We start from the raw sequence: 20,198 nt of genomic DNA, 5'->3' as shown, positions 1-20,198 counted from the left end.
TCTGTGAAGTACTTTGAATGCCAACGTTATTGTGCATTATATAGAAACGTGAAGGACAGACAGGTAGGCAGTGAACTTTTCTGTAAGCAAGTTCCAACGTATACAAGTTAAGCACAAAATTGCTGATAACACAATCTAGGAAAAATAAACAGTGGTCCCGTTAATGCATTTTACATTCTGATAGACATTTTCATGGAGGAGCTGGAAAAGCTTTTCTTTATCTACTGTCTCCACACCACCTGTGGTTTTATAATATCCTCTGACTCAGTCCCCTCCAATTAAAAAAAATCCCTTCTAACACCTTTCTTGCAGGGAAAGCACTCCGGTCCTCTGCAAGCTCCAGAGAGCCCCCCCTTCGAAGCCGCTCAGCTCCAGTCACAAGAAGCCTGGAACCAGTAAGAGAATTCAGGCCTCATGCAAGTTCAAGCAGCAGGATAAGGAAACCAGAGCATGACACAGTTTTTCCTTTCTTTGTAGAATAACTACTTGTTACCCCATGCCAACACCATAGCTTGCAGCTTTGAAATACCAGCCCAGCTGTGAAAGTAAAAAGTTGACAGGAGGATGTGGGCTAGCTAGTATGTAGTGCAGAGTTTCTCGTTTACGGCTGTCTGTCTTTGAGGCAGAAGTTGTGGGTTCGAGGTCAGGGCAATGAGCCCCTGGTTGTTAGCAACTTGAGTTCCTGCCGCTGAGGTGAAGGCTGCTGACCTGAAAATGGCAAGAGAGGCAGACAGGTTTGTAGATGAGATTTTCACGCCTGGGTGTTTCTCTGCTAGAATGGAGATGCACAGGCCTTTTTTTGTAGCAGGTACTCCTTTGCATATCACGCACCCCTGATGTAGCTGATCCTCCAAGAGCTTACAGGGCTCCTAGAACAGGGTCTACTGTAAGCTCCAGGAGGATTGGCTACATCAAGGGTGTGTGGCTTAATATGCAAAGGAGCTCCTGCTACAAAAAAAAAAAAGCCCTGGAGATGCACAAGGCAGTCTGGCTGAAGGGGCAGTGAGTGATGCCTTCATTGTGGAAGTGGTTGATTGTCACTGTAAATGGATGTACATCAGAGGACAAAAAACCCCACAAAAATCTTACCTTTGCAGTTAGAAAGATGGGCTTTGAACTCATAGTGGCTCCCCAGGAATGAGATCTTGGAGCTGTGGTGAATAGCACAGTGATAGTCATTTTAGTGCAACAGCAGTATGTCTTCATGACATGTTGCCACATTTGTCTGGCCACTAACTAGATTCTTTTGAAAGGAGATTCAGCAAATTCATGGATTGCAGGCCGTTCAGGGGACTTGTGTTAAAACAGGATCTGGCCTAGATGGACCACTGGTTGATCAAGCAAGTCTGCTGTTGTAATGCCTTCCAGGTTGTTTTAGCTGCCATCATCTGCTCCTTTTCCAATTTTGAGATGTCCTTTTTTGAGCTGGGGAAACCAACACAAGGGAATTCAGTACCAAACACTCATCCAGCTGGCAGAATAGCATGGCAAGCCGTGCAAAATGGAGCCATGCTGTGCAGGCAAGAGAACAGAAGAGGTACTAAGTGCCAGAGGTCTAGGAATGACATAGGATGTATAGAAAAGAATAATGGAGCCTCCCTCCGTCAAAGCTATTTTTGCATGTCATAGTTAGAGAAGGTCTTGTCGTCCAGTTCCTCAATAAACGAAGAATTTGAAATCAGTAGACTTATGTTTCAGAGATTAAAAAATGACTAACCAAAGGAGCAGCTCTGGTATGATATCTGATCTTACTGCAGTGTTCGTGACCGATGAAGATTGAAGCTGTGATAATTGTTCTTTGAAGATATACTGTGCAGCTTTGCACAAAATAACTTTTGAATTTCTGTCTTCAGAATCAACCTGCACAATGCTCAAGACTGATGAAGAGTCCTGCATCGAAACAGGAATGTAGCCAGCATCCTGTCTTTTGCAAATTTTGACGCATATATGCACCTTCATGATTCCTTTTTATACATTCTATACCATTCTTAGACTTCTGGTACTTAGTACCTTCTTTTTTCTGTCATTCAGAGGTTTCCTACCCCTTTTGTCATTTCGATGCTGACAGGAGAACTGGAGGAGTGTCTGTTTCCATGCAGGTTCTAAAGTTGTTGTTTTTTTTCATTTCCAGATCAAGGCAGAAGACCCTGAAAGAATGTCTCGCCAAATCACTGTTTTGATTATTGGAGCCGGCAGCCGGGGAAAGAACTATTCCAATTATGCTTTGTATTTTCCCGAACGCATGAAGGTAAGCTTCTTCTATACATGCAGGTACGCACGATGGGCTAGTGTATGTGCTAGAATTCTGCACGCTCAACAGGCTATCCTTCAACATGAGGATTAACTGGAACAAAAGCAGGTGTTCATATACTGTTCTCAAGTGACGTTCCTGAGAAATCGGATGCTTTTTGAATGCCAGGCTGGTGCTGTGATAATGAACTACTTGTCAGGTGCCCGATCACCATCTTCAGATATTTGCCAGCAATATTGGCTTTTAATTGCATGGTGAACTGTGTTTGCACATTGAGAGTCATTGCAGGAACAAGTGCAAGGTGACTATGTCTTTCACTTAAATTATTCTAAGGAACTCAGCTTTAGTTTTTATGCTAGTAAAAAGTGTTGTTGGGTGCTTATCAGCAGGGCTTTTTTTGTAGCAGGAACTCCTTTGCATATTAGGCCACACACCCCTGATGTAGCCAATCCTCCAAGAGCTTACAGTAGGCCCTGTAAGAAGAGCCCTGTTAGCTCTTGGAGGATAGGCTACATCAGAGGTGTGTGGCCTAATATGCAAAGGAGTTCCTGCTACTAAAAAGCCCTGCTTGTCAGTCATTGTAGTGCTTTGATGTTCATTGGCCAGGACACTGGAAAAGCAGGAAAAAGTATCTAGTGATTAACTGGATAGAATGTATGTACAAAAGGTCTAGAAGTTTAATAATTTTTTTAAAGCTGGGAATTGAAAACCAGGGCCTGGAAGGAGGAAAACAAGCTGATGCAGCATCTTCCTTCCTCCACTTCAGCCTTCTTCTGCATTTTAGGTCATTCAGTTGGGCTCAGAGTTCATTTTAAACTGCTTGCAGGCTGAATAAAGACGGTGCAATTAAGGTACGCCGCTATGATTTTGGGATGCTTTATTAACCTAATCCTTATCATGCCATGAGTGTTGTGTTTGGATCTGGCCAACCCGGCTCTGAATCCCACTCTGCTACGGCCGCCTGCAGGGTGACCTTGGGCCAGTCCCGCTCTCAGTCTAACCTACATCACAGGGTGGTTGTCGGGTAGATAAAATGAAAGGGGAAGACCATGTTGTTAGTTTCCCTAGGTCCCCATGGTGGAAAATTGCGGAGTATAAATAGCTGAAGAATTTAGATGAACACCTCGAGAGAAACAAGGTCTGTTCTGACAATGCCATTTTCCTTAAATTCAGAGAAGGGTTTCTGGCTCCTGGGTAGACTGCACACCACAGGCCCCAGTTTCGGGCTGTGGCATCTTAAGTTGTGGAGGTTAACAATCTTTCTCTGTGACCCTGAAGAGCTGCTCCCAGTCTGGCTAGATGGTACTTAGCTAGATGGATCAGCGATGTGACCAGCGTTGCCTCTAAGCTGTGGAGTCTTGTGACCAAAAATACTACCTTGTGAGCTACTGGCATTAAAGTTGTGAGCTACTCTATAAATTAGTTTGCTCTGGGGCCGTTTTTCCTGAGCTAAGACAAAAATGTGTGTGCCGAAGACTAATAAACTGTGAGGTAGCTCACACTAAGTCAACCTAGAGGGAACACTGGATGTGACTCTTTGTCTTAAAACCCACTCCCTTTCTTTCTTGCTGGTGAAGTCTTTCCCTTCCTCTCGGTTTTTCAGCCTTTCCCATTCTCCCTGTTTGAATCCACTGGAGCGCACAAGGCCCAGCCTTCCTGCTTTTCGATTCAGGGGCTGTGTTCTTCAGTCAGACTTTGTGTTGCCTCAGGACAAAATGCCATTTATTGTCCTGAGCTGCTTGAAAAATGGGAATGATTTTTTTAAAAATTACTTTTTAAAAACATAGCTGTTCTTTGTCGTTGGAAATCACCCATTTTTCATTCTTTCATTGGGTTCCTCTGTTAGAAAAGCCAAAAAGGAAACGTAACGGAGCATGAGTTTCTTGTGGTCTGGAAGCTGCTTCCTGTAAATCAAGGTGTATGTTACAATCCACCAAAAACTTATTCTAGCATAAAAATGTGCTGTGTTCCCTGATGGTTCCCTGATCTACAACAGCTGAGAGGGCTAAATAGAACCTCCATATTCAAAGGCAGTGTATACTGTGTACCAAATGCTGGGGTGGAAGGCAATAGTAGCTTGTGGATTTGGAAGGGAGCAGGTTTGCTGGCCAGTGCAGTAAACAGGATGCTAACTTGACAGACCCTTGTTCTTATCCTGCAAGGGGGTTCTGATTGCCACCATGACTACTGTGCAAAGTGTGGCCCTGCTTTATTCCCGCCCCCCCCAGGTGATTGGCGTTGCAGACCCTCGGGCTTGTGCCAGGAAAGAGCTGCAGGAGGCCCATCACGTTGATGAGGACAACATATTTGAAGGTAAAGTGTGTGCGGAGCTGGCATTTGAAGATGAAACCAGCCTGACCTGGATAATCTCGTCAGATCTTGGAAGCTAAGCAGGGCCGACTCTGGCAAGCGCTTGGATGAGAGACCTCCTTGGAATATCAGAGTCGGGAGGCAGGGGCAGGCTCTATATTCAGCCACCTCCCTGAGTATCCTCCAGGCCCCCAGTAGGGGTCAGTCACCAGAGGTCGCCCTGACTTCCAGGTGCAGACACGCACACATGCACACATAAATACAAAAATTCCTTCCCCTCAAAAAAGATGAGAGCATCTGTACTCTAGCTTGTAGAGGGGCCAGGACTCAGCCACAGGGCCTCTGCTTGGCATGCAGAAGTCCTTGGCAATTCTAGTTAAAAGGACAGGGCAGTGGGTGATGCGAAAGATCTCTGCCTGAGATCCTGGAGAGCCGCTGCCAGTCTGCTTAGACAGTAATGACCTTGATGGACCGGTGTTCTAATTCAGTTTTAGGCAACATCCTGTTCAAGAAGAGCTGAAAGCCAGATCTGATTCAAATCCAAACGCACACTTCCCAAACATGCAGACTCCAAGGCAGATGATGGGTTTCTTCTAATTAAAGCTAGCGAGGAATGTACGCTGTGTGATCGGAAAGAGAGGGAGCTGTGTGCCTTGGCCTCCTCCAGGGCTAATTTTCGATCTTGCTTCTTTCAGATTGGAAAGCTGCGGCTGAGAGAGAGAAGTTTGCAGATGCTGTTATCATAGCAACCCCGGACAGGCTTCATAAGGTACTTCCAACGCCATCCACTCAGGGGTCTTCTCAGGACCAAGTTAGCGCTATAGAATGGTTTTATAGAAATAGCGCTATATAGAAATAGAGCTATAGAATGGTTTTAAAGCTGATATATGTAAATTATGGTTTTATATGTTTTATTGGATTGATTGTATTTTATGATGTTGTAAGCCGCCCTGAGTCCACTTGCGGAGAGGGTGGGATATAAATTGAAAGTAATAAATAAATAAATAGTTCATGCTCTCTGCTCATGACTTCCCACTTTTACATTTCCGGATTTCATAATTCTGCTAACAGCTGCTTGAATGACTTTGCTTGCAATTTTTTAAAAAGGGATCCCTGTTAGACAGGGGTCATTTTGTAGAGGGGAGAAAAAAAGGTGCCAGAGCTCATTTGCATATGCCGCACACCTTGAAAACCCCATGAGATGGAACTTGGTGGGGTCTCCAGGAGCTGACTGCATTTGAAGAGACAGTCTGAAAACATCCAGTCATTTGTGGCAATCTGTTTCCCCCCTGGACAGGCGCCAGCAGTGGCTTTTGCTCAGAAAGGATATCACATTCTGCTGGAGAAGCCCATGGCAGTAAGTACTGGAAGAGTCTTCGTTCCCAGAAAGGGAAACGATCGGCCAGATTTTGTAAATGACTTGATTGCCTATGGTGAACGCAAATGTGCGGTCCAAGTGAGCAAGCAGGGAAAGTTTTGTGAGTGGAACTGATACAACAGCCAGAAAGGTGAGAGTCAGTGTGGTGTTGTGGTTGACATGTTGGTCTGTGACTGAGAAGATCCGGGTTAAAATCCCCATGAAATTCACTTGGGTGACCTTGGCTGGTGAAGGTCTCTCAGCTTGGCTTCCTTCATAGGTGTGTTGTAGGATAAAAAAACAGGAGGGGAGAACTATGTGTAGTACCCTGAACTCCTTGGAGGAAAGGTGGAATGAAAACAAATGCATGTCAGGTTGTTGATACGCTACCCGCGATAAATGTTTCAATATATGTGTTTGGGGAGGTCGGTTGCTGCAAACATTGTTGGGGAGGGACCGTGTTGTAGAAATGTTGGCAGTGGGAAACGAAGTTGTGTTGAAGCAATTTGGGCATCTGACTTTTTCATTTTAATTACCGAAGCACAGATGTCCACAGTTCACAGTAACAAGCACAACAGAAGGTCTCAGGCTAAGCCGCGACTTCCAACCTACACAAGAATGCAAAGCTTACATTGCTCCACCATAAAGAATGTGGCCTCTAACACCCCTACCTAGTGGGGTGCAGTAATTATTCAAGCATCTGACGGTGAACGTGGCCCTGGATTATGGATTAAGAGATTTGCACAGTGGGGGCCATTCGGGAGTTTAGGGTCTGTTTCTGAAGATCTGGGAGGGAGGGCGGGGGGACTCAGGTTTACAGAAGAATAAAATTTTTAAAAATAATTAAGGGGGTTAACTTCCCCTGCCAGAAAAAACACCTCTGGGAATGTAATGTCTGTACAGACATCACAATTCTCACAAAAAAGAAATTCCAGCATTTCATGATGCTGTACCATAAGATCTTGGCTATCATGGGGGGCGAGGGGCATTGTTAGACAAGGCGGTACAAGATTGTAGGCTGGCAGTGGCACTGGAGTGGGGGGGCAGGGCTTAGTGTTTAAAGCAGTGGTCCCCTATCTTTTTGGCACCAGGGACCGGTTTTGTGGAAGGCAGTTTTTCCACGGACCGGGAGTGGGGGCGGGGGGAGATGGTTTGGGGATGATACAATTGTGCACTTTATTTTGGTGTGTTGGTTAAGTGTGCGTACTCTTATCTGGGAGAACCGGGTTTGATTCCCCACTCCTCCACTTGCAGCTGCTGGAATGGCTCAGCCACAGCTCTGGCAGAGGTTGTCCTTGAAAAAGGGCAGCTCCTGTGAGAGCCCTCTCAGTCCCACCCACCTCACAGGGTGTCTGTTGCGGGGGAAGAAGATAAAGGAGATAGTGAGCCACTCTGAGATACAGAGTGGGGGGAAAGATATAAATCCAGTGTCTTATTATTATTATTACTGCATTGTAATATATAATGAAATAATTACAGAACTCACGGCCCAGTTGCTAACAGGCCACGGACCGGTTCCAGTCCATGGCCCGGGGGTTGGGGCCCCTGGTTTAAAGCATGCAGGAATAGCTTTTAGCAGCTGGCCAGGAATAGCTTTTATGCAAGAATAGCTTTTAGCAGCTGGCCAGCAGGGGGACCTGGCCCCATTGGAAGGCAGGGAGAATAAAATAAAAGGGATCAGTGCATGTAGGAGGGGGGGGGGAAGAAGGATGGGATTTCTCCTCCACTCCAAAGTACTTGCAGGTCCCCTTCTCCTCTATTCCCAGAATGATTAATGTTTCTTGACATAAACATAACTTGTTATTTTGTCCACGATCAGTGTCCTGCCTTGTATCACTTCCGTATGAAGTCGGGAGAACCACCTATTTTAAATGTTTTTCAATGTAAGAATAACCCCAAACCAACCAACAAACAGGCCCTTTGAAGGGGCCTTTTCTGGAGGCATCTTTCCAGCCACGCTCTGTTCAAAACGGATGATCCAATCGTTTCTCTGTTGAATGATCAGGTAACCCCCGAGGACTGCAAAGAAATTGTCTTGGCCTGTAATACCTACAACTGCATCCTTGCGGTGTGCCATGTCCTGAGATACCATCCGGTGTCACTGAAAATAAAGGTACGCTTGCCAAGCTTCCATTCGAACTATCCTGTGCTTTTTGAAAGAATGGTTAGAACTCTGCATCTGACTTATTAAGCTCCTGCATCAGAAAAATAGCCAGAGTATAATGTGCATACATTATATGGCATATTTAAAAAAAAAATACAGGGGTGATATGCAGAGCTAGCAAGTAGGGAATGAGTGAGCATTGGGCGGCAGAACACATTTCTCTCTTTTGCATCTGTGGCAGACAGGGTGGACATATAACTCTTTGGCCACCCCTGCTTTACATGAATGAAAAGGAATGACTTCAATTGATGTTTTATGATATAAAGAGCCAGGGTGGCGTTGTGGTTAAGGGTGTCAGTCTAGGTTCTGAGAGACCCAGGTCAGATCACCACTCTGCTAGGAAAGTTTGCTGGGTGACCCAGGGCTGGGAGGCCAACAATGGGGGAGGCAGGGAGAGAGAGAGAGAGAAAAGAAAACAACTTTAACTTCAAATGCCTTCTCCAAGCTGGCTTAGCGAAGTTATTTTAAAGACAGAACTGTCTTTTCCAAGTCAGCCAACGGGGCGGTGGGGGTTTTGAGAGCCACACAATGTGTGTGAAGGAGCCACAATTTGGCTACCCCTGGAATAAACTACATCGGGGTGGCCAACAGTAGCTCTCCAGATGTTTTTTGCCTACAACTCCCATCAGCCCCAGCCAGCATGGCCAATGGCTGGGGCTGATGGGAGTTGTAGGCAAAAAATATCTGGAGAGCTACCGTTGGCCACCCCTGAACTACATCACGGGGTTGCAGTGAGGTTAAAATAGAGGAAATGAGAATGGTAGAAACAACTTTGGGTCCCCATTGGGGAAGAAGATGGGGGGAAACGGAAGTAAGTAAAATATCTTTGCTCTCTCGACCCTTTTTTCAGGAACTGCTGGATGCTGGAATAATCGGCGACATCTGCCACATTCAACACATGGAGCCTGTAAGAAACACATGGAGAACTCTCCCTACCTTTGCAGGGGTTGAAAAAGCTCCTTTTTCCTTTTAAAGTTGTGGGGCTTTTCAAAGGGCTCAGGGCCTGGTGGACTTTAGAGGTCAGCACTGGGCTTCCTGCTTTCCATTCCACTTGTACCCCTTGCAATCGGGTCACCGTCTTTTTGTGTTCAGGTTGGCTTCTGGCATTTTGCACACTCCTTCGTGCGAGGAAACTGGAGGAATGAAGCCGAGAGTTCTTTTTCCTTGCTGGCCAAATCCTGCCACGACATCGATCTCATTAATTTTTGGATGGGCAGCAAAAGGTAACGTTGGCCATCTTTTATTTTAAAATATATCTTCAGGCTGCTCTTTTCCCAGTAAGGTCAAAGCAGCTGATGAAATATTTTTTTAAAAAATACAAGCCTCTTATGGTAAAACCTACTGCTCCAACATCTGGAGCCTGTAAGAAATGGTAGTGAAATCCCCAATTGTCTTTAATACGAAAGTTCGTAGTGGGGTATCTATAGGAAAGTGGTACAGACAGAGGACCCCCAGGCAAGGTCTGTGAACATTCTAGAGCAGGGGTGGCCAAACTTGCTTAATGTAAGTGCTCCAGACAATAAACGTCAGATGTGGCCCCGGAAGGTCGGACCAGAACCAATGGGTTGAAATTAAATCTAAAGCCCTATATGGCCGAGGACCTGCCTTCCTTAGGGACCATCTCTCTCCATATGTTCCCCAGAGGGCACTAAGATCTAGTTCACAAAATCTACTGAAAATCCCTGGGCCAAAGGAGGCCAAATTGAAAGTAACAAGGGAGCGGGCCTTCTCGATAACAGCACCCAAATGGTGGAACCAGCTGCCAGAGGAGGCGCGGGCCCTGCGGGACCTTAATCAGTTCCGTAGGGCTTGCAAAACCGTCCTTTTCCAGCTGGCATATTAAGATGGAACCATCGCATCGATAAGCTATGTTTACAGGTATATTAAGAATGTAGCACCATTAATTTATACTGTAATTTAAGTTTTAATCTAATCGCTGTTTTTAGGAAATGTAGTTTAATGGTTATGTTGTATTTATTGTTATATCATGGTGTGATCCACCATGTCCTGTAAGCTGCTCTGAGCCTGCTTTGGCGGGGAGGGCGGGGTATAAATAAAAATTTATTATTATTATTATTGTTATAAAAGAGTTTCCGGCTCAACATTAGGAAGAACTTCCTGACCATTAGAGCGGTTCCTCAGTGGAACAGGCTTCCTTGGGAGGTGGTGGGCTCTCCTTCCTTGGAGGTTTTTCAACAGAGGCTAGATGGCCATCTGGCAGCAAGGAAGAGCCTGTGAATTTAGGGGGAGGTGTTTGTGAGTTTCCTGCATTGTGCAGGGGACTGGACTAGATGACCCTAGAGGTCCCTAACAAATCTATGATTCTGTGTTTGAGAGCCACAAGACATGAATGTCAGATGTTTGAGGGAGGGAGGGAAGGGAGAGAAAGGTGAAAAGAAAGCAACTTTTAACTTTCAATGTATTCTCCAAGCCCCTGGCTGGCTTGGCTTGGAGAAGTGATTTAAAGAGAGATATTAATTCTCCAAGCTGGCCAATGGCACAGTGGGGGCTTTGAGAACTACACGATATTTGGCTCCTGAGCTGCTCTAGAGAATCTTTGAGGCACAGAGGAGAAAGCAGGGGTCGCTTGAAGGGAGTGGAAGAGGTGTCATCACACGTGGGTTTAAAGGGGCACTTCCAGGCACAGGGGTTGGTACGGGACAAAGGGAACAGTCGTTGGAGAGACTCAGGGAGCCTCGTGCAAGTGGGAGTTATGGAACTGGAGGAGGAAACAGCACACATGGGGGGGGGGCTGTGGCTCGGTGGCAGACCCTCTGCTTGGCATGCAGAAGATCGCAAGTTCGATCCGCAACACCTCTAGTTAAAAGAACCGGGTCGGTTGTGATGCGAAAGACCTCTGCCCGAGACCCTGGAAAGCCGCTGCCAGTCTGAGTAGACAATAGTGACTGTGAAGGACCCATCATCTGTCTCAGAATAAGGCAGCCTCATAAGTTCCTTTGTTCAATGAGAAAACGTTAGCAGAATCATATGCAGAGATCACTTTGAATTTCCCTGGGCACAGAAAGGCGGGAGAAGAATCCTGTTCGTTCTTAAGACGTACCAACTAGGTACATTCTGCCATGGTTACTAGTTAATTTGGAATGGCCTCTAATGTTCTGCCATTATCTGGTCTGGAGGAAACAATAGCCATCAGTGGCTATTAGCCACAGCCTATTGTTGGAACTCTTTGTCTGGGGCAAGTGATGCTCTGTATTCTTGGTGCTTAGGAAGGGCAACAGTGGGAGGGCTTCTAGTGTCCTGGTCCCACTGGTGGGCCTCCTGATGGCACCTGGGTTTTTGGCCACTGTGTGACACAGAGTGTTGGACTGGATGGGCCATTGGCCTGATCCAACATGGCTTCTCTTATGTTCTTATGCTCTATAGGGGGAGGGGCTGTGGCTCAGTGGAAGCGCATCTACTTTGTATGTAGAAAATCCCAGACTGCCAGTGCAATCCTAAAACCTCTTTCCTGGGAGTAAGCTACATTGAATAAACCTGAGTAGGATTCTGAGTAGACCTGTGTAGAATTCCTGTCTCGATCCCCAGTGTCTCTAGCTGATAAGACCAGGCAGTAGGTGTTGCGAAAGATCTCCTCCTGAGACTCTGCTGCCAGTCTGTGTAGACAATACTGACAATAATGGACCAGGCGTCTGATTCAGCAATAATAATTGCATGGCAGTATGTGTAGCATAGCTAGGAGATCCTAAGATTGTCTGGCAACCAGTTCTAGCTCTTTTAGTGTTATAGACCACGAGGTGGCTAGCAAGAGACATGTCAGGGGTGGTTTGCCATTGCCTGCCTCTTTATCATGCTTTGGTATTCCTTGGAGGTCACCCATCCAAATACAAGCCAGGGCTGACCCTGCTTAGCTTCCAAGAGTGTGAGTGGGTGGCATATAAATCCAAAGTAAATAAAATATATAAAATAAAAAAGATCTGACGAGATTGGGCTAGCCTGGGCTATCCAGGTCAAGCTTCTGATTCGGTATAAGGCAGCTTCATGTGTGTGCTCTTTGCTACATTTTAATGCAGAAATGCCTCTCTCCTTTCCAGATGCTTGAAAATTTCCTCTTTCGGCAGCCTCTCCCATTTCACAAAAGAACACAAGGTATGCCAGAGTCCCTTGCTTGTACATGCATTACTTGCAGGCCAAGCTGAGGGCATTCTCTAGCTCCCTATGAATACAGTATACAGGAGCGCAGCGGATTTCATCCGGACAGGTTCCTGACCCCAGTGGCTGTGAAAACAGGGTGAAATCTCTGGATTCAACAGTGGCAGTGGGGGGGGGGAGAACTAACAGTGTAACTTCCAACTCGAGTTATTCTTCTAAGCCCACTGAATGGCGTTCTGTGTCTTCTCCCCTTCTAAGTACATAGAGGGGTGTCTGTGCATGGAAGGGCTTCTAGCCCCACTTGTGAACCTCCTGATGGCACGGGGGGGGGGGGGTTGGCCACTGTGTGACACAGAGTGTTGGACTGGATGGGCCATTGGCCTGATCCAACAGGGCTTCTCTTATGTGACACAGAGTGTTGGACTGGATGGGCCATTGGCCTGATCCAACATGGCTTCTCTTATGTTCTTATGTGACACAGAGTGTTGGACTGGATGGGCCATTGGCCTGATCCAACAGGGCTTCTCTTATGTGACACAGACTGTTGGACTGGATGGGCCATTGGCCTGATCCAACATGACCTCTTATGTTCTTATGTGACACAGAGGGTTGGACTGGATGGGCCATTGGCCTGATCCAACATGGCTTCTCTTATGTTCTTATGTGACACAGAGGGTTGGACTGGATGGGCCATTGGCCTGATCCAACATGACCTCTTATGTTCTTATGTGACACAGAGGGTTGGACTGGATGGGCCATTGCCCTGATCCAACATGACTTCTCTTATGTGACACAGAGCGTTGGACTGGATGGGCCATTGGCCTGACCCAACATGGCTTCTCTTATGTCCTTATGTATAAAATAGCTGGAGAACCCATCAAATTATTTTTCAGAATGGACGCCAGGCACCACAATGTTCTCGGCAGCAGGGCCGGCTCTAGACTGTCTGGCATCCTAGGCAAGACTAACTTCTGGCGCCACCCCTGCACTGATAATGTCACCGAGTCACATGGGGGTGCTTAATTCTGTGCTCCAGGCGACCGGCGCTCTAGGCAATCGCCTAGGTTGCCTGTTGGCAGGGCCAGCCCTGCTCAGCAGTGACCTCTTACCTATTTTGTTTTAGCCCCAAGGAGCCGCCAGTCGCTGTTTGGACTGTCCAGTTGAGCAAAAATGTCCGTATTCTGCACAGAAAGTTTATCTGAAGGTGGCCGAACAGGTGATTATATTCTTTGAGAGCCAGTTTGGTGTAGTGGTTAACTGTGTGGACTCTCATCTGGGAGAACTGGGCTTGATTCCCCACTCCTCCACTTGCACCTGCTAGCATGCCTTGGGTCAGCCATAGCTCTGGCAGAGGTTGTCCTTGAAAGGGTAGCTGCTGTGAGAGCCCTCTCAGCCCCACCCACCCCACAGGGTGTCTGTTGTGGGGGAGGAAGATAAAGGAGATTGTGAGCCGCTCTGAGACTCTGAGTGGAGAGCGGAATATAAATCCAATGTCTTCAATGTCTTCTTGATGGGAGCGGTGGTGGCAGCAGGTTAAGTGAGCTGCCCCCCTCCAGGATGGTCTAGACCCCCCCCCCTCTTTTCTTTAAATGAAGCCAAGAAGAGAAGTCTCGAGCCCAACGTGTGCTCTGCCCCTGGTGAACCAGCCTGCCTTCTTGCACTCTGTGATGGCGGAATGAGGCTACTCCTCACCCTATTCCACTGGGGGTCATCTCACCCTCATTGTTGGAAGCCGCCCTGAGCCATTCGTGGGAAGGGCGGGATATAAATCTCAAATAAATAAATAAATAAATTCTGAGAGAGGTCTGACCTATGAGCAGTATCCTACCCAATGACTTCCCAAGCACCCTCCTGCCCTTCCAGCTCCCCAGCCAATGCATGCAAAAGAACTCAATGATTGACAAGCACTAGGCAGTTTTCACAATATGTCACAGACTTTGGTTACGGTTAAGTGAAATACCATCATAGACTAACCTATATTTGTCTACGAGAGCCAGTTTGGTGCAGTGGTGAAGTGCGCGGACTCTTATCTGAGAGAACCGGGTTTGATTCCCCACTCCTCCACTTGCATCTGCTGGAATGGCCTTGGGTCAGCCACAGCTCTGGCAGAGGTTGTCCTTGAAAGGGCAGTTGCTGTAAGAGCCCTCTCAGCCCCACCCGCCACACAGGGTGCCTTGTGGGGAAGGGGAAGGTAGAGGAGATTGTGACCGCTCTGAGATTCAGAGTACAGGGCAGGATATAAATCCAATATCATCATCATCTTCTTTCTGAGCGGTTGCTACTTTTCATTAGTTCACAGTGAATTTCTGGTGCCAATTTTTAAAAGTAAGCAATGCTGAGATGAAGAAGTATGCATGCACAGGAAAGCTCAGACCTTGAATAAAGACCTTCAGTTGGTCCTAAAGGTGCCACTGGACTCGAACTTTGTTCTGCTGCTTCAGACCAACACAGCTGCCCACCTGGATCTCTCCCCAAGCGGCAGGCCCAGGGGCTGGGAGAGCCCTTGGCAGACTCACTTTAGATCCCCTCTGCTAGCCAGTTTGGTGTAGTGTTAAGTGCGTGGACTCTTATCTGGGAGAACCGGGTTTGATTCCCCACTTCTCCACTTGCAGCTGCTGGAATGGCCTTGGGTCAGCCTTACCTATCGCAGGAGTTGTCCTTGAAAGGGCAGCTGCTGTGAGAGCCTTCTCCAGCCCCACCCACCTTGTGGGGGAGGAAGGTAAAGGAGATTGTGAGCCGCTCTGAGACTCTTCGGAGTGGAGGGCGGGATATAAATCCAATATCTTCTTCTAGCTGTGCCTCATTCCTCATGCCCCTCCCCATCCACAGGTAGCAGCAATTCATCCATCCTTTGCACATGATCCTCCTCCACTTCCCCCCAACAACAATCCTGTTCAATGGGTCAAGTTACCAAGAGCAGCTCATGCAAATCCAATGAGCTTCGTAGCTGGAGATCAAAACCCCAAGTCTCCCAGGTTCTAGCCTGGTGCTGTAACTTCTGCACCCCTATGGCTACCCCTGACTGCTCACTTGCATCTGTGTCTGCTGCCGGTGGCAACTGTAGAGTCATCACCCAACAGAGCAATCCCTGGTGAGAGGGAAGGTGGCGGGCACTGCTGACACCACCTTCCCATCCAGGAGGGCGAATCAGTAGGGCTGGAGACGGCTAAGCGCTTATGCAACCCTTCCTGCCCTCCTTCCATGAAAGGCTCGTGTGGGGAAATGGGGGGAGGGGAGATGACCTTTGCATTCCACTTGTGACCTTCCCAGGGATATGCGTCCAGCTGCTGCAGGAATTCCAGCATAGGTGGCTCTGGGTTCTGCTCCAGCAAGGCGGTTCTGGGAAATCAAATTGGGTTTTATTTACCCGCAGGGTAGCTTTCATTGGCCCGTGTCGGTCGTGTGCAGTGACGGGAAGTATGACATCGAAGCGCTGACCGACGCGTTGCGGCACGGCCCCTACGGAAGGTGTGTGTACGAATGTGACAATGATGTGGTTAGTAACCAGGTACGTGGCCTTCTTTTGCACTTTGCCGGCTCCCTTTCTTCTGAGCGAAGGAGAGAGCTGGAAGAATTCAGTCCTGCCTCCTCTGTACTGCAGCCGTAAATGTTCAGAGATTCAGCATCAGCAGATACTATCCAGTAGAGGTCGCTGACTGATTTTTTTTTACGTTCTTATCCTGCCTTTCATCCAAGTAACGCAGGGTTCATAGAATCGTAGAGTTGAAAGGAACCTCCAGGGTTCTCTAGTCCAGCCCTTTGCAAAATGCAAGACATTCACAAATACCTCCCCCCCCCAAACACTCCCAGTGACCCCTGCTCCATGCCCAGAAGATGGCAAAAAACAAAACCAAAACCCTCCAGGATCCCTGGATCACTTCCCCAAAGTGTCAAACAGCATTTCCCTAGACACATAAGAGGGCTTCACAGTACATATGAACATATAAAGCTGCCTTCTACTGAATCAGACCCTCGGTCCATCGAAGTCAGTATTGTCTACTCAGACTGGCAGCAGCTCTCCAGGGTCTCAAGCTGAGACTTTTCACGCCTATTTGCCTGGACCCTCTTTAGTTGGAGATGCCAGGGACTGAACCTGGGACCTTCTGCTTACCACTGAGCCACCGTCCCTCCCTTCCTAAGTACTTCCTTCCTAAGGTAGGTGAGGCTGGGAGAGAGTGACTGGGCGAAGGTGACTTGGTGAGCTTCAGGATCTGAACTCAAGGCACGACAGTGGGTTTCGCCCGATCCTGCACTTTTACCGTATCTGACATGGAACAGCCACAAGCTTTACACGTGTTCCACAAAATGACTTATTTTTTGTTCCACACACGCCTGCTTCTGACATAGTTCAAATATGGGGCGCTTAGTTTTCAGAGGTCAGTATGCTCTCCTTCCTAAAGCCTAGTTTTCAGATAGGAGATCGTATAAGCCTACCTGTGCCCGCCTGTGGACCTCTCCCAGCAATTACTTCTTCAGCTTTCTTTCAGGTTGTAAACATGGAGTTTGAAGGAGGCGCCACGGTTGCTTTTACAATGGTCGCCTTTACCGAGAGGCTGGGTGTGCGGAAAACCACCATCTATGGAACAAAGGTGAATGAAGCACCCCTTTCCTGTGGTTGAAGAGGGTTCCGCCGTGCAATCATTCCATTATTTTAAACACCCCTTGATTGAAGAAGGTACCCTGATAATAGATGCTTGGTAGGGGAAGGAATCATCCAAGTACTTATACTAGGGGTGGACAAACTTCCTTAACGTAAGAGCCACAGAATAAACATCAGATGTTTGAGGCCAGACAGGCAGGCAAATAGGTGAGTGGAGGTGGAGAGAAGGCAACTTTAACTTTCAATGCATTCTCTGATTTAGCAAAGTGCCTTCCCCAAGCCAGTGGCAGACTTGAGAGCCATACAATATGTACAAAAGTACCCCATGTGGCTCCCAAGCCATAGGCTGGCCACCCCTGACTTTTACAACCTGCAGATGACAGGTGCTTTGTCGGGGAAAACACCAGACTAGACTAGCTGCTTTCCAGCAATGTGAACGCAGGAGTCTGCATTGAATAACCCAGCTTCTTCTCCCTCAACGTTCAGGGACAGCTCTCCTGCCGAGGCAACGGGCCAGTGAAAGTGTTCGACTTCCTCCAGAGGAAGAAACTCACCTTTCAGCCAGATAGGACCCACTCCTTCGTAGGGTGTTTAAACGCTCATGGTGGGGCAGATTACTACCTGATGAAGAGCTTTGTTTCCGCTGTCGCCGTAAGTTCTCTTTTCTTCGTTCTCCAGCCATTTTGCGTGTGCTCTGGAAGACTTTCGACACACTTTGGAAACTGACAAAGGAAATACTGCTTTCCGCATAGAGTGCTTAAAAATGTGGTATTCCCTGCCAGAGGATGTAGTGATGGCCACAGGAATAAGCAGCTTGAAAAGGGGAGGATGGAGGATGTGTGTCAGTGGCTATTAGCCATGGTGGCTGAGGGGAAGCTCCACATTCAGAGGCAGTCAACTTCTGACTCCGAGCCAAGAGGCAACATCAGGGGAAGGCTGCTGTGCCCTCTTGCTGGCCATCCAGAGGAACTGGTTGGCCACTGTATGAAGCAGGATGCTGGACAAGATGGGCTCTTGGCCTGATCCACCAGGGCTCTTCTGAAGCCCTTATGAAGGCCTCAGCCTCTATGCCTTGTTGTTGGCCCTCCAAAGGAACCGGTTGGCCACTGTCTTCGGACAGGATGCTGAAGCAGATGGACCACTGGTCTGATCCAGCAGGGCTCTTCTGATGTTCCTGTGAGGGAAAGGCCTCAGCCTCTCTGCCCTGTTGTTGTCCATCCAGAGGAACTGGTTGGCCACTGTCTGAGAAAGGTCCAGCATCCTGTCTCACACAGTGGCCAATTAGTTCCCTGGTACAGCCAACCAGGGCTTTTTTTTGTATCAGGAACTCCTTTGCATATTAGGCCACGCACTCCTGATGTAGCCAGTTGTCCTAGAGTTTACAGTAGGTCCTGTACTAAGAGCCCTGCAAGATCTTGAAGGATTGTCTGCATCAGGGGTGTGTGGCCTAATATACAAAGGAGTTCCTGCTACAAAAGAAAGCCCTGCAGCCAACAATACAGCATAGAGGCTGAGGCCTTCCCCTGAGGTTGCCTTCTACGTTTACTGCCTCTGGATACAGGGGTTTCCTTTAGACACCACGGCTAGTAGCCATGGATGGACCCCTCTCCTCCATAAATCTGCCTAGCCCCCCCCCTTTTAAAGCCATCTGTGCTCATCACTAACTTCATTGAAACCGAGTACCACAATTAAATTGCACCTTAAGTAAAGCAGCTTTCATTCAGTGTCCTCCAGAAAAACTCCCTCTATCTGCTTTTTTCTACTCCATGCATAATTTTATAAACCAGGTATTTTGAATTCATGTCCTGGCTTACTTAGAAGTGGAGGGTTTTCCTTCTTTGGTAAGCTTTTGGAGTTGTGGTTCAGCAGCAGAGTATGGGCTCAGCACGGAGGGACTTGGGTTTGATCTCCACCATCTCCACTTCAAAGTTGTCTGGTACCAAGTGATGGAAAAGGTCCTCCTTTTGCTTAGTAGATTAGATAACACTAAATTTCAGGGACCAGAGGCCTGACTTGGAACAGGTCAGTTTCATATGTTCAGCTCAAGATTTGCATGTTGGCCCTAACCTGGATAGCCCAGGCAAGCCTGATCTCATCAGATCCCAGCAGCTAAGCAAGGCTGACTCTGGCAAGTACAGTACTTGGATGGGAGACCAAGGAATACCAGGGCTGGGATACAGAGGCAGGCAGCAAGCCACCTCTCTGAAAAGGCTCCAGTAGGGGTCGCCAGAGGTCACTGACTTCCAGGCATGCAAACACACACAAAAATATTAAAAATAAAATAAAAATGACCATACTTCTTTCTTCCCTGAATCATTTTGCCCACACAAGAACCCTGCAAGGTAGACTAGGCAGAGAGAGTCTGGGTCAGTGAGCTTCATAGTTGAGCTGGGATTTGATTTCTGGTCTGGTGTAATCTAGCAGTTTTCCTTAAATTTTGCCTTTTTTTTTTTTTACAGGACAATAATCCGTCCCTCATTCACACTGGAGCAGAAGAAACCTTAAACTCACATCTCCTTGTGTTCGAGGCAGAGAAGTCTAGGAAAGAGAACCGGGTGGTTTTTTTAGAAACATGAAGAGGTCTGGCATCTCTTGATGGACCACAGAATTGCTTGACGCAGCTGTCCTGGAAGCACCGTTTCGGCCTAGGGAGAGATCTGCTCCTGTTCTTAACTGACTGGTTAAAAAAAATACAAGCAGCTTGCATTTCAGGATAAAACAAAGGGCACATTCATTGTGTCTGTAATGCAGACGCGGTTGGATGGAGGAACGGGCCATCTTGATTAAACTGGAGGGAGGATGAATAAGAAAACTGCTTACTAAAGATTGCTTACTAATGCACTGTTAGCTTCCATTAGCTGTATGGTAACGTGCTGTTCACCTCTGTAGTGACATCTGCCTATATATATATATATAGATAGATAGATAGATACATGAACTGTTAACTTCCATTTCAATGTATCTGAGGAAGTGTGCGTGCACATTAAAGCGCATACTGTGAATAAACTTTTATTGGTCTTAAAGGTGCGATTTGACTAAAATTCGTTTTACTGAAGATTAGTTCACAATAAATCAGTTTCTCCTATGATATGCAAGGCACTGGCTTGTTAAAGTTCATTGTACCCCTGGTTTTAGGAACAGGATGTTGCCTACATAGGAGTCAGGAAAAAGACATTGAAGAAGAAGGAGGTTTCAATTTATATTCTACCCTTCATTCAGAGTCTCAGAGCGGTTTACAATCTCCTTCCCTTCCTCTCCCTACAACAGACACCTTGTGAGGTAGGTGAGGCTGAGAGAGCTCTGAGAGAACTGGAATTGATCTAAGGTCATCCAGCTGGCTTCCTGTGGGGAATCAAACCCAGTTTTCCAGGCTAGAGTCCACCATTCTTTAACCAATGCACCCAAC

The 20,198-nt window shown here is 47.3% G+C and overlaps 1 protein-coding gene across 1 annotated transcript; it reads left to right on the top strand.

Annotated features, from left to right (window-relative positions):
- The first annotated feature begins 302 nt into the window (after positions 1-302).
- On the top strand, positions 303-19,815 carry LOC132586799 (uncharacterized oxidoreductase YjhC-like). The gene is made up of 14 exons (XM_060258909.1): positions 303-395; positions 2,132-2,248; positions 4,480-4,564; positions 5,257-5,330; positions 5,859-5,918; positions 7,924-8,031; positions 8,933-8,989; positions 9,175-9,305; positions 12,135-12,189; positions 13,316-13,408; positions 15,566-15,700; positions 16,680-16,781; positions 17,279-17,443; positions 19,252-19,815. The coding sequence occupies exons 2-14, from the start codon at positions 2,156-2,158 to the stop codon at positions 19,366-19,368; spliced, it is 1,275 nt and encodes a 424-aa protein (XP_060114892.1). The 5' UTR covers positions 303-395; positions 2,132-2,155; the 3' UTR covers positions 19,369-19,815.
- Positions 19,816-20,198: the final 383 nt, after the last annotated feature.

The sequence above is a fragment of the Heteronotia binoei genome, chromosome 18 (assembly GCF_032191835.1).
Source record: "Heteronotia binoei isolate CCM8104 ecotype False Entrance Well chromosome 18, APGP_CSIRO_Hbin_v1, whole genome shotgun sequence".
In the NCBI taxonomy this organism is placed as follows: Eukaryota; Metazoa; Chordata; class Lepidosauria; order Squamata; family Gekkonidae; genus Heteronotia; species Heteronotia binoei.
This window is presented reverse-complemented; position numbering and strand designations above follow the sequence as displayed.

What these genes read in the sequence shown, in the direction of transcription:
- LOC132586799 (XM_060258909.1), top strand. Translation starts at nt 2,156, where the DNA reads ATGTCTCGCCAAATCACTGTTTTGATTATTGGAGCCGGCAGCCGGGGA. An exon ending in CGGTGTCACTGAAAATAAAG is followed by an intron (nt 8,032 to 8,932) that starts GTACGCTTGCCA and finishes CCCTTTTTTCAG; the next exon opens with GAACTGCTGGATGCTGGAAT. An exon ending in ATCTGAAGGTGGCCGAACAG is followed by an intron (nt 13,409 to 15,565) that starts GTGATTATATTC and finishes ATTTACCCGCAG; the next exon opens with GGTAGCTTTCATTGGCCCGT.